General features: G+C 39.4%; 1 protein-coding gene across 1 annotated transcript in view; it reads right to left on the reverse strand.

The window, feature by feature from the left end:
* cxadr (CXADR Ig-like cell adhesion molecule) overlaps positions 1-9,096 on the reverse strand; it is a 41,377-nt gene extending 32,281 nt beyond the window's left edge. The window contains exon 1 of the mRNA XM_039777713.1: positions 8,891-9,096. Coding sequence (XP_039633647.1) covers positions 8,891-8,942 — 52 coding nt within the window. The 5' untranslated portion in view covers positions 8,943-9,096. The remainder of the gene's footprint in view (positions 1-8,890) is intronic.
* Between the last annotated feature and the right edge of the window lie 3,504 nt (positions 9,097-12,600).

Genomic DNA, 12,600 nt, shown 5'->3' on the forward strand with positions numbered 1-12,600 from the left:
GTGATTAAGGTTGTGCAGTAACGTGCGTCCACTCGGACCGTCATAAACCAGCCAGTCACAGAGCTATTTTCAGTTCAATCTCATCTCTCTGGAGGGCGACTGGGCCAGCTGCCGATTTCCTCACATGGCGGCGAGATGCACTACGGTAATTAAATGTCTGTTGTGGCTTGCTGACCTTGCTGTGGTTCAGGCACTGAGCCTTTTCTATACCCAACTGTAATTGCCGGGCCATCATTCCTATAGATCTAACCACGACCCAGGAGTAATAACTTTAGGAAAGAGACCATTTTAATGAATGTTAATGGAATAGATGGGAGGTGGCAGACAACCACAATCGTTTTGGACACCCGGTTGTAAAACCATAGTAAGTAAATGGAAGTCATCTGAATGTAGTAAAGACCTGTTCAAAGGTATACCGCAATATACATTTGCACTCCACTCAAATTCATTTCTCCTAACTTGCCTCAACATAAAAGAACACTGACTTTTTTGGCTGACTTGACTAGTTTGAAAATGAGAACGCTGCATTAACCCTTATCATGAAACAAAGACCATTTAATTATGAAACTTAAAATGCATTTTCTCATTGTTTATTCTTATTTTTTCAAGTTACCCCAATATGGGAGAGGTATATTTTCTCATCTCTTTACTGCAATGGTCAACGGGGAAAGCTTTCATCTCATCTAATCTTATGTAGGCTAATGCTCTTTCCTTGCATTCATATTTCAAAAGGAGATTAGTGATATTTTGCAAAAATGCTACAGCTTGTACATACAATAGCTTTCCTCTCTTTACATCTTCCTACACCTGCAAACATATCCATAGGAGCTTATACTATCCAACACTGAAATGTATTCACATCAGAGAAACTGTGAGGTTCCCTTGATGCTATATAAAGAATGGACAGATGTAACCGATACAGTTGCATAACCGGTCTGGGTTATACCCACATTTAATATTTGACCCCCTTGCAGATTCCAAATTCTAAGGATTTGCATTTCAGTTTAGCATCAGGTTGATTATGAAGCAACAAACGTCACAAGAAATGGGATTTTCTGGGTCTAATTCTGTGTCGCCTTGTATCAATACTGCTTTAACGCTCCTAACAAGATTCGGCTGGCATCATAACATTTCACTACACAACTGCTTTAATATAATTCTAAAATCTATAATGCACGCACTCAATCATTCCCCTGTAAAATCGTTCAGACTAGGATTGAGTGCATGGCAACAGGCATTTTTCATAACAAATCCCTTATTTTCTATGGACAGGAGTTATTAGCATAACTATATAATTTGAAATGATGATTAAAACATCAGACTAAGACAGACAAAGCCTGACTTGAATATCAACGCCACAGGGAGCAAAATCAAGTGGGACTGAATCAAGAGACAACACTTATTTGCCTTTTTTCACCATACCTGCAGTCTAAAATGTGTAATGTTTTTCAATGAGATAGAGGTGCTAAAAATGGCTCATTCAACAGCTGCTTTGCCCCTCCTCCTCCTCCTCCTCACAAAATTCACCCCACCTTCTGCTTATGTCCCTTATTTCCTGAGCCATAATATTTTTCAAGATTAGACACACAATTAACTCTAATGTTCTTAGCTGCGAGAGTGGGGGCTTACTGCTGGAGGACAAAATATAATCATCTCCCCACAACTCGGCTCTGTGTTAGACAATGCTTGAACATTAGCTGATAATAATGTGACACACACGACACAATATGCAATGCTTATCGCCAAAATGATGCATGCAATAAAGTCAGAAGTGGCAACAATAGATTTGTTTTCAGAATAAATTGTCCGGTCTGTTTTACATGATAAAGTGAGTTATTCCCCTGCGTAGCCTTCAACTAAGCCCTTTCCTAACATTGCACAAAGGATAATCTAACAGAGGTTCTAGCATGTGTAGAGCTGAGCTGACACCTGCCTAGCAGGTAAGCAGGAGCAGACTGCACACCAGCACCTGCAGATGCTGCACCCTGGGGACCTGCCTGCCACACTGTGTATCCTCACACTGAGATGGCTCGCTCGGATGCCGTCAGAATATTATGCAAAAAACAACCACAATACATAGTCATAAGAGGAAGAACCAGAAGTAGAGTAATGCTTTACAGACCTGGATACTGGCTATGGAATGTTTTGTAATTACAAACATCCGTTGAAATAGGCAAGTCTCTCCATTCAAGAAGACATTTTGGATATTGTAATATGACACAATTCATCTTTTCCTGGTTGCATTACAGTAAAGTGATGCCATTTTCTGAACTTATCAGACTGTCTTGTTCTATAACTGTGTTTGCCTTTATCCACCAAGTCATTGATGATTATTTATCAAAAATGTAAATTGTTTGAATATTTAGTCAAAGCACCGATAGTCAACCCTAAAATATCGTTGCAATATTATTGTTTTTGGTCAAAACTATTTTGATATTTGATTTTCTCCATATCGCCCAGCTCTAGTCTGAGCCATTAAATCCAGTAAGAGACATCTACCAATGAAAACATAAATGCCAAACATTTCTTTTTTGTAGTGCTCAACCTCGTTTACAGAACAGCTGTGTCTTAACCATAGCACCCACTTTATTTTGAAGGTTTAGTGAATTCCAGTATACATTTTTCCAAATATTATACAGCACTTTGCAACAAAAAACCTTCAAATCTCCTTCACTGCCTGGTGTGCAGCATCTTCTCTGCCGTTTATCTACAGAAAAATGTATTCTGGCGATGTTCATTTGAGATATGAGTTACATTAAAACTCTTTTTTTTTTTATAATTAAAAGAAAATTTTTTTTGTGGCGGGGGTTTTTTTTTTCTTAAAAAAAGAGGGGGGGGTGTTGGTGTTTTTTTTCTTTTCTTTTTTTGTGTTGTGATGAATGAGCTTTGGCCGTGTGTATCGCCCTATCAGTGGGACACCGTGATGATGACCGATGGACTCAAGAGAGCGGGGAGAATCAGCACTGCAGCGACCTTGTTTGAACACATAGGTTACATGAATGGCAGAAGAAATGTCTCTTGCTTAGTACAATCTCTGTCCAACGCTTACTTTAAGAATTTGAGAATGATTTCGGACATAGCTGATGTCTAAGCCATTCCTTAGAGGTCTGCTCTTTCTAATCTCCAAACTCTTTAGATACCACGTACCTCTCTAACTAGAGCCACATGCTCACCACTCTGGTATGTTAATAAATCCAAACCTTGACAGGACTGCCATGCCTAGTTGCGCATGCTAAGCCATGACTGTACAATCGCTATTTGAGGGAATACCGTAATACAGTATAGCGGCTGGTCAATTGATCACTAAAATGTTGCTCTCTCACCACATATTGATGCTTGCTTTGTATGACAAACAGTTTTGCCAATACATGTTGTAGTTACAACTAGGGCTGACTTTTTTAAAACTGCTGCTGCAAATTGTTATTTAAAACACCAAATCATTATCATTTAAGTTAGTTATCAAATAAGAAATCCAAACTGCTGTTTTCAGCTTCCCAAATGAGAGAATTTGCTGCATTTCTCTGCTTTCACATTATTGGAAATGGAATACATTTGGGTTATAGACAGTTTGTTGGACAAAACAAGCAAACTGAGCAAGCTGACCAATATATTGTGGTCCCCTAGGTCCCACAGACACACTAGGCATGACCTTTATGAACTAATCAGCTACTAATTTGTGTCATTAAGGCAAAACTGCCCCAGAGCTACACTTATTGCAAAATCAAGCACATCATTTGCATGTCTCTGGGGACCTGGTGCTGTCAGTAAGCCAATACTGTGGCCGAAGTGTTATCGAAGTTAGAAGACAAACTGATACAAACTTGAAATATCTGTCAATGTAACATTGACGTTATGACCAAGGGGTTCACATTTAATCTTGCCAATATATCTTCCCACAAGAATGCGTTGGCAACAGCCCAGAAGGCAGTTTGAGTCCCTACCTGTGAAAAAAAGAACGAGCTCTGAATACAGAGTGGCTGCACAGCCATTAACAGGACTCAGAAACAAGCACCACTATTAATCACCACTCATTTTCAAGCAGGCAGCAATTTCTTCATTCAGTAATTCAGACATGAAATGGAGGGGGGGAAAGTGGGAAGAGGTAGGGTAATGTGGCGAGGTAAAGGCGGGATCAGCGTTTCACGCTCCCATATACGTAGGTGAACAACAGTTGGCACAGGGCCTGTGCAGCGCTGGTATGCTAAAATATTAACGCTTGTGGCTGTGAATATTCATGCGCGGTCATCCCCATCATCGAGATTGTGGAGGACAAAGCCGTGTCCCTGGAGTGTAATCCGAGTCTACATGTTCCTGCTTCATTTCCAAGGACAGTGGGCTCTGGGCGGAGTGGGCGGCTGCTTGCTTGAAGGTGAAGCTGTGGCCGCAACATGTTTCAGCCAACGGGAGGCAAGTAGTGGCGTTGAACTGCTGGGTCATGACAAGTGAATGTGACCTCAAGTCATTACCGTCTGCCTGGGGCCAATGAAAATGGCTCAGGATGTGGTGTACATGCCTCCACCCATATTTTTTATGGTTGTAACTATTTCTTCACAGGCCTCAACACATTATCAATACACACGTAGCTGTAAGAGTGACAATAGTTGATGCCTAACAAGATTTACTGATCAAACCGTTTCATATGTATTCATTTTGTATCAATATATTGAATACATCTAGGGCTGGGCGATATGGCGAAAATCAAATATCACGATATTTTTGACCAAGTACCTCGATATCGATACCGCAACGATATTGTAGTGTTGACTACTGGTGCTTTCACAAAATATTTACACAATGAGATTTTTGATAAATAATCATCATCTGTAATGTGGATATAATGACTAAGTGGGTAAAGGCAAATAATAGAACAGTTACCAGTCTGGAAAGTTCAGAAAATGACATCACTTTACTGTAATGCAGCCTTTAAAACCAGGAAAAGACAACACTTATGCCATATTAGGATATCCAAAATCTAAGACGATATCTAGTCTCATATCACCATATCGATATAATATAGAAATAGAAATTCTTCTAGTTGGTACAAAAAATACAATAAGTAAGTCAAATATTTCTTCTATGGTAATAGATAACTGTTCTGTTCCTCTATCGAATCAGGTAACAAGTTTGGGTGTCATTTTTGACACAACATTGTCTTTTGAAGCTCACATTAATAGAATTACCCGTTCTGCATTCTTTCACATTCGCAATATAAATCGTCTGCGTCCTGTCCTTTCACTCAAGAGTACTGCTACGCTGGTGCATGCTCTTGTAACATCACGAATCGACTACTGTAATGCTTTGTTTTATGGGCTTCCTTCGAAATCTCTCCATAAATTACAGTTGGTACAAAACGCTGCAGCTCGAGTCATTACCAAAACTTTCTCCTGTTTTACAGAAGTTGCATTGGCTCCCGGTTAAATTCCGTTTAGATTTAAAGTTTTGCTTTTAACTTACAAAGCACTTAACAATTTGGCTCCTTCATATCTTCAAGATCTTCTTCATATTCACACTCCTTCCCGCACTCTAAGATCTGCTTCTGCACTTACACTTGTTCTGCCACGCACTAGGACAGCTTCTATGGGGTCACGAGCTTTTGGCTATGCTGCTCCCCATTTATGGAACTCTCTTCCTGTGGAAGTTCGAAACAGTTCTAGTCTCTCAGTTTTTAAATCTCGTCTTAAAACGTATCTGTTTAGGCAGGCTTTCATGTGATTAATGTTTGATGCTGTACTGGTTTGATTTTTCTTTTTCTTCTTTAAATGTTTTTATAAATTTTGTAAGGCGTCCTTGAGTGCCATGAAAGGCGCCTTTAAATAAAATGTATTATTATTATTAATTATTATTATTATAAATATATTTCCCAGCTCTAAATACATCTTCAACAGCTATTGTGCATAACATAAGAGGCAATTTTTTTTTCTGATGAAAAAAAGGCCAAAACAGCCCCGGACCTAACACATCCATGCAAGCGAGGGGGAGGGTAGTTTTCTAGAGCCGCCAGAACGAACACACGAACACACACACACACACGATCTGAGTGTCTGTTTTCAAAAGGTAACCAAGCAACCAGTTCCTGGCCAGGGCCTTTGATTGTAGGCTTATCAGGTAACTGTGTTCTGTGCCTGCTCACAGGTTCACTAGGTTTCTGTTTAGGTCAGTGAACCAAACAGCCAGGAGTGGATGGGGCACCAGGACAGGTCCTGCAGCACTTTAGCAGGGAAAATGACCTGCTCAATGATGGTTGATGTCCAGGTCCTATGTGAGGACTCGTATAGAGTACGGACAAGTTAAGAGGTGTCTATTAATAAAAGGGACGAAGTGGACAGACATGCCATGCAAGGCTAACCGGTGTCTAATGGTCAACAAACACGTTTCTTGGACAAGCTCTTTGATGATAGATGTGACAAACCGATTAGTTGGCACCAGGTTCGCTAGAGCAGTGAGCATGTTGCCTTCTTTTAAAAACTAGGGTGGTGGACTCGTTTCATTCAAATAAACTTTTAAATACGTTGAAAATGTGGTAAGCTGAACTACTGCTGTGTGTCAGCCCGTCAGACTGCATGGTGCAGTGTTTTGGTGTGTGTTAGTAAGAGCATCTGGTGTAATTGTTCAGAGTAACAGCCAACCCCACAGCAGTTGGTCTCTGATAACACTGTCATTTAAACAAACACATTGCCACAAAAAATTTAAAAAAGGGGGCCCCCATCAAAGAAGCATTTTCACAACCCCAGAAAGTTGTTGAGTAAACGTGACTTATAATGTGAAGGCTGCATGAAGTCTGTCTGCACTTTTACAGATTCTAAATGCTCAACACTGACTTCACTTTGAATCACTTTCAAGGATTCTTCTTGCAATTGTATTTCTTTTGTCAACATTGTATATTCCACGTGGTGCCTCATGGGCAAATGGAGCAAAGAAAATGGAGCAGAAAGACCCTATTTGTTATTTTGCCATTTGAGAGAGGATAGCATATTATTGTGTATTACTAAGCCACGTTAAAAGAATGCCACGAGTCTGGCAGATACTGTTCTTGTCCGCTGAAGTGGAACAGCGGCCAAATGACGAGGCCATGATGCCATTAAGATGGTAATGAGCCCAAACCAGTGTACAAAACAATGTAAATCATGAGACAAAAGAATGCTAAACAACACACTATATACAAACCCTATATTAGACTCAATGCCCCAGCTTTTTTACATAGAGAGATGTGCTGGATGATCCCAAACAAAACGCTTCTTTATTGCAAACGGTTTCTCACTAATCAGCAGACTGGAATGTCATTGCTCTGACCATGGCTCTGTGGCTTCCCATCAAAATCTCAAAACATTTCAATAACTGCCATGGTATGTTGCCGATTGAAGCCAACAGAGGATCCTTTCGAAAAAAAAGTTTCGCATTATTGTTTGGAGTGGGAGGAGTGATCTGCTGGTTTCAGTACAAATTCCAAAGAAGACACACCCATACGCATACAATCAGGTCATGCAATTTGCAAAACAACTGTGGTAAATAAATACTCATAAATTTAAGATACATAACTATTAAATTATTATCTTATAGTTTAGATCAATAAATAACTTGGCAATGTTTCAACATGTATTTCCCTGATGACACACTAACAGAGCAAACCACCAAGTTTTTATTTTGAATTCCTATTCCTCTCATTAAGACCTGTCAACTACATTATTACTGACTGATGCTTTGAATGAAAAATATGCAAAAAAGTAAATTAGTGATACCCACACTAGAGTTAAAATGTATCACTTGGCTTAATGTCCTTTACGGGGGTTCCCAGCCAAATTAAGGACATCTCAGTTTCACCCTTAATTCACTGACTATAAGTTAGCACAAGCATGGAAGATTTTAAAAAAATAACAACCACTGTGATCAAAGGTTCCACAGCCCCCACTGTTATCTACCCAGCTACAGTAGCAAACAACAAAGACTTTTAGGCAAAGGACCAAACTTTCCTCAAACGAAGGTCTTTTACATGGAAAGGTTTAAATAAGTAGGCTAAATTTCACCAACATACACAAAGCTGTCAACAGGAGCAAACATGTGGTTAAAGTTACATGTGATAACCTAGGATTTCGGACTGGGGAAGGGGGGGGGTTCAGCACTGCTGGCAGATGGCAGACAAGAAAGGCCGCACTTTGAATTCCCGTAGCTACAGGTTTAAGAGCGGATCAAGCTATTGTGTTAACCACCACGACAAAGCAAAAAAAAAAAAAAAGATATCACACGGAAATACCAGAGGGAAATTAGGCTATACCCACAGTTTTGGCATCGAGAAACATCCATACACATTATCTTCCACCTAATTTCTGTGGAAACCTTAAACAAAATGCTTTAAATTTAAATAAATATTCATTCAAAATAAAATAAAAATAACCTCAACACAGCCAACTAACTAGCTAGTAGTCTACGGTTTATCTGATAAAAATGTAAACCAAACCACTAGCTACCACTTTATTGGATATTGAGATAAAATGTGTAGGCCAGATAACAAAGATTAAAAAATAACGTTAGAAAACTTGAATTGTCTGTTGACGTTTACAAATGACTTGAAGTAGATGTAGTTACACGGACGCTTGTTGTGGTGTGCAAGCTAACTAAACTGACCTTGGGTCAGAGTTACTGGGAGCACATTCTTTTAACTGTTAAGTGGATTCAGATGTCGTTAGGTTAACCGCCGAGCCAGTTAAATGGTAACCACACTAACTTGAGGTATTACAACGTAACCTAAAGTTTTCAGCATGTTTAACCCATCGAAGCAGGCAAGTTTCCGTGTTAACGTTACTGTAACTGCCGCACGGCGGCTGACCACAGACTGTATTTCGCTGCCGTTTTAGAATCAAAGTAGCTCGCCGACTGTTGGTGTCAGAAAACTTACCTGCAAAGAGGCTCAACAGTACACAGCAAAACCGGCCTGACGAAAGCTCCATTCCTGTCCCAGCTATTCCACGACTTCTTCACTAAAACTTGGTTGGAGAACTTGTGCTGAGTTCGAGTGAAAAGCGGCAGTCCAGCTCGACCGAGGTATCCAAACTCCACTCCTCCTTCTCCTCTTCTCTCTCTGCAGGTGCACAGCGGAGCGCGCCGCAGGGTGTCACGTGACTGGCGGGTTTTCCCAATCCAGTGTTGCCCTCTGCCGGTATGAACTTCCCAGGATTCCTGGTGCCTATGTCCGTCTCTCGTCCAATAGTGTATGTCCCTGCAGTACCGGAGACTGCAATTTCAGGACCGCATTTCTAGGACTGCATTTTCCATGACTCTAGTTTTACGTTTTAAAAGATTGATTCCGTGGCCGGGTTAGCTCAGTTGGTAGAGCAGCCGCACATGGGTGTATAAGGCCCAGGGTTCGAGTCCGACCTGTGACGATTACCTGCATGTCACCCCTCTCTCTCTCCCCCCTTTCATATCTGTTCTTTCCATTAAAGGCTGAAATGTCCCCCCAAAAAAGGTTAATTCCTCCCAAATTCTGCTTTCTGTCGGTTTATTTCACCCCAATAATACTTTTGTCCAAGTATTTATAGTTTTAAATGTTCATTCCACCCAAATACTACTTTTTTCCAAATTCCTATAGTTTTAAAGGTTTATTTCACCCCAATAATACTTTTGTCCAAGTATAGTTTTAAAGTTTATTTTTCACCCAAATTCTACTTTCTGTCCAAGTACTTTAATGGAATATTTTATAATTATGAATCATGCTTACTTGAAACAAGAACACAAGAACACTGTTGTATTGGAAAAAAAAGGTTACTTAGAGCAAACGGAAACTATTTTTGTCATATTTAATCGCGTCAGCATCTGCATAACAGACACAGCTTGTTCTGTGGTTTGACCTAAGGTCATGAAGACAGCATGTTCAGGCTGTACACTGTAAAAACTGAGAATGGTGTTAATTAATATTTAGTAATCAAACATTAGTAACATATACATAATAAAAAGACTATTTGTAGTTTGGAATCACATTGAGCTTAATTCAACAAATTTTAGTTATTTATTAATTACATTTTACTCAGTTTTTTTTTTTTATAAAATCAGCTGTGAATCATTAAGTAGAATTTAATTATATTTTATCAGGAAAGTTAAAGACGCAGAAAATTTATAAATTTTACTCATTGGGAGGTCTTTGGATTTAATCACCTAACACTTCCGCTCCAGCTATTTTCAGCCACATGGACATCAAACATTTCAGATACTGCCATTTTGCCAAAAGTAAGACTTGTTTAATTATTGTAAGTTGTAAACATTTTACAACGAGTTGCTGTAACAGTTAGCAGTTACCCAACAGTCCAACTTTACTGGCTGAAAGTGAAAATAAAGATATGTTAGCCTAACTTAACGTTACACTGATTCTGCCTAATGTTCAGACTAAAAGCGTGGCAATGAATGACGGTAAAATATCACAATTTCATGTGACTTTTCCAAGTATAACGTTATAGATAATGGCCTTTAAGATACCAGCTGCGCCTCCACCACAGTTTTTATGATTTGCCATATTTTATGGAAGTAAATGTCCTGTAAGTGTGTCTGACTAGTTTGACTGTGTGTCAGAGGCTACTGGGTTATTTTAATGCAGTTCCATATTTACTGTAAGTATAGTTAATTATATGTTATCGTGGTGGTGTTATTCCTGAGAAAGATCACCTGTGGTTGAAACAATTGTGGTACTCTGAATGCACATAAAGTAAAGACAGAGGACCTTTTCTAGTATGCCAGGTTCAGCTCCTTGTGGTTACACATTTTCACTTTGTTGCTTGTGTGTTTAGTATGTTCCTGACAGAAATGTGCATGATCATTTTCCAAAACTGTTTAAAATATTTCTGTTACCTCAGGGACTATGTTTGAATAAGGCTAAGATTTTCTTCATATGTGGACAAACAATTGTAAACTTTTGGTGTTTGTTTAGTTACTCCTTATATGTTACCTCTTATGTATGTGTAAAATACGAACTTTTCCAGGTGCATCAAGAGTCTTTGACTGAAATTTATGAACAGGTATGTATTTGACTTGTATGCAAAACAGTAAATGCTGTGATACCACACGTACATGTACATGTTGTGTAAAGGTTTATACGGGACCGAGGTGTAAAAAGATAGTCCGGAGCCCTGTTTAAGAAGTTTTATGTCATTAAATGATTTTTACACCATGACCTTGTATATGTTTATGTTTGTCATTTCAGCCCCCAAGCAACCATAGCATCAGCATGACCAGAGATGTTGTCATTCAGTGTTTGATGGTGTACCTTGGGGAATCCACAGATCAATTCTTAAAGGAGTATGATGTAAGTTGAAGAAAATATAAAGAAGGTAATCTGTCTCATCTCTAGGGCTGGGTATCGACAGCGAAATTGCTTCGATACTGAGTAAGTAAGTAAGTATTGAAAAGTGCCTGGTCATTGGGTACCAAATTTGATACATAATGAGTAAATCAAATCAGTGTCAGTGAGCCAATATGCATGCAGCATGCTTGTACCTAGATCTAATAATGCTGCTGATTGGCTGGCTAAGGTTAATTTAACATCATAGATGTGCACCAGGAAAAAGACTACAGTATAATACTCCCAGAAACAAGGCACACTAGGTGACCAGCCTGTGTTAGTGAATGTAAAATAACAGGTGTGCAACAGATCACAAAGTGCATAGACAAGTGCCGGGAATTGTGCGATGGATTGATTTAATTTCCAAAATTCTACAAATATTTACAACTGTGACTAAATTCAGACCATCATCTCTGGTGTCATTGAATTGTTTTCATGTGGTGGTGAGCTGATTGGATCCTTAACTTACCTGGCATGAAAATATGCTTATGGAAGTACATTAACTCAGATTTTTCTACATAACTGAAGTGCATCATGTGCAACAGCCAATTTGGGAGTTGTTCAATTAGAACCTTCTCCTTTGGTGGTACAGTCTGAAATACCCAATGTTCTTGCTATTTCAGGACGCTGATGAAGACAGTGTGTCGCAGGACCTGCTGTACAAAGGATTAAAATCTACAACATCAAGACTACTACGCCAGAGGGTCCTGATGATATCGGTATCGTAGTAGAGGGCGTGAAAGTTCTGACTGCTCTGGGTAACCTTCCAAGGGCTTGCTCCATGTTCATTGGCTTGGCATATGCAGTGAATCTTGTCTATCCCAAGGAGCTCAGGTACACACTTGAAGTATTCCAGAAACTCCTCCTTGAGCTGGATTGTCCAAAGCTGTACCCAAAAGTGAACAGCCTCAAGAATAAGCTACTAGCTTAAGAAAAGGGACCCTCGCAGAATGAAAGGGAACAATTAAGTAATTGTCAAAACTGTCACGTGGTTACCCACTCACTGTGGAGGAACTGCAAACTGTTACTGAAGGATTGATTTGATTGATTGATTTTCAGAGCAACATGTGGTTGTTTAGAAATATCAAACCAACCATACTCATTTTACGGGAGTAGCATTGTTTTTTTGAATTGATATTGCCACAGGCAGCTGTTATTGTACCTTGTGATTCCTCTGTGTACACCAGGGATGCAAATTTGACATGTTTTAATTGAGGAATTTGAACAAATTAATGTGATTGTTTAAGTGAGTCCTGTTTTAGCAAAAAGTAAAGAAG

Source organism: Perca fluviatilis, chromosome 16, assembly GCF_010015445.1.
Source record: "Perca fluviatilis chromosome 16, GENO_Pfluv_1.0, whole genome shotgun sequence".
Taxonomy (NCBI): domain Eukaryota; kingdom Metazoa; phylum Chordata; class Actinopteri; order Perciformes; family Percidae; genus Perca; species Perca fluviatilis.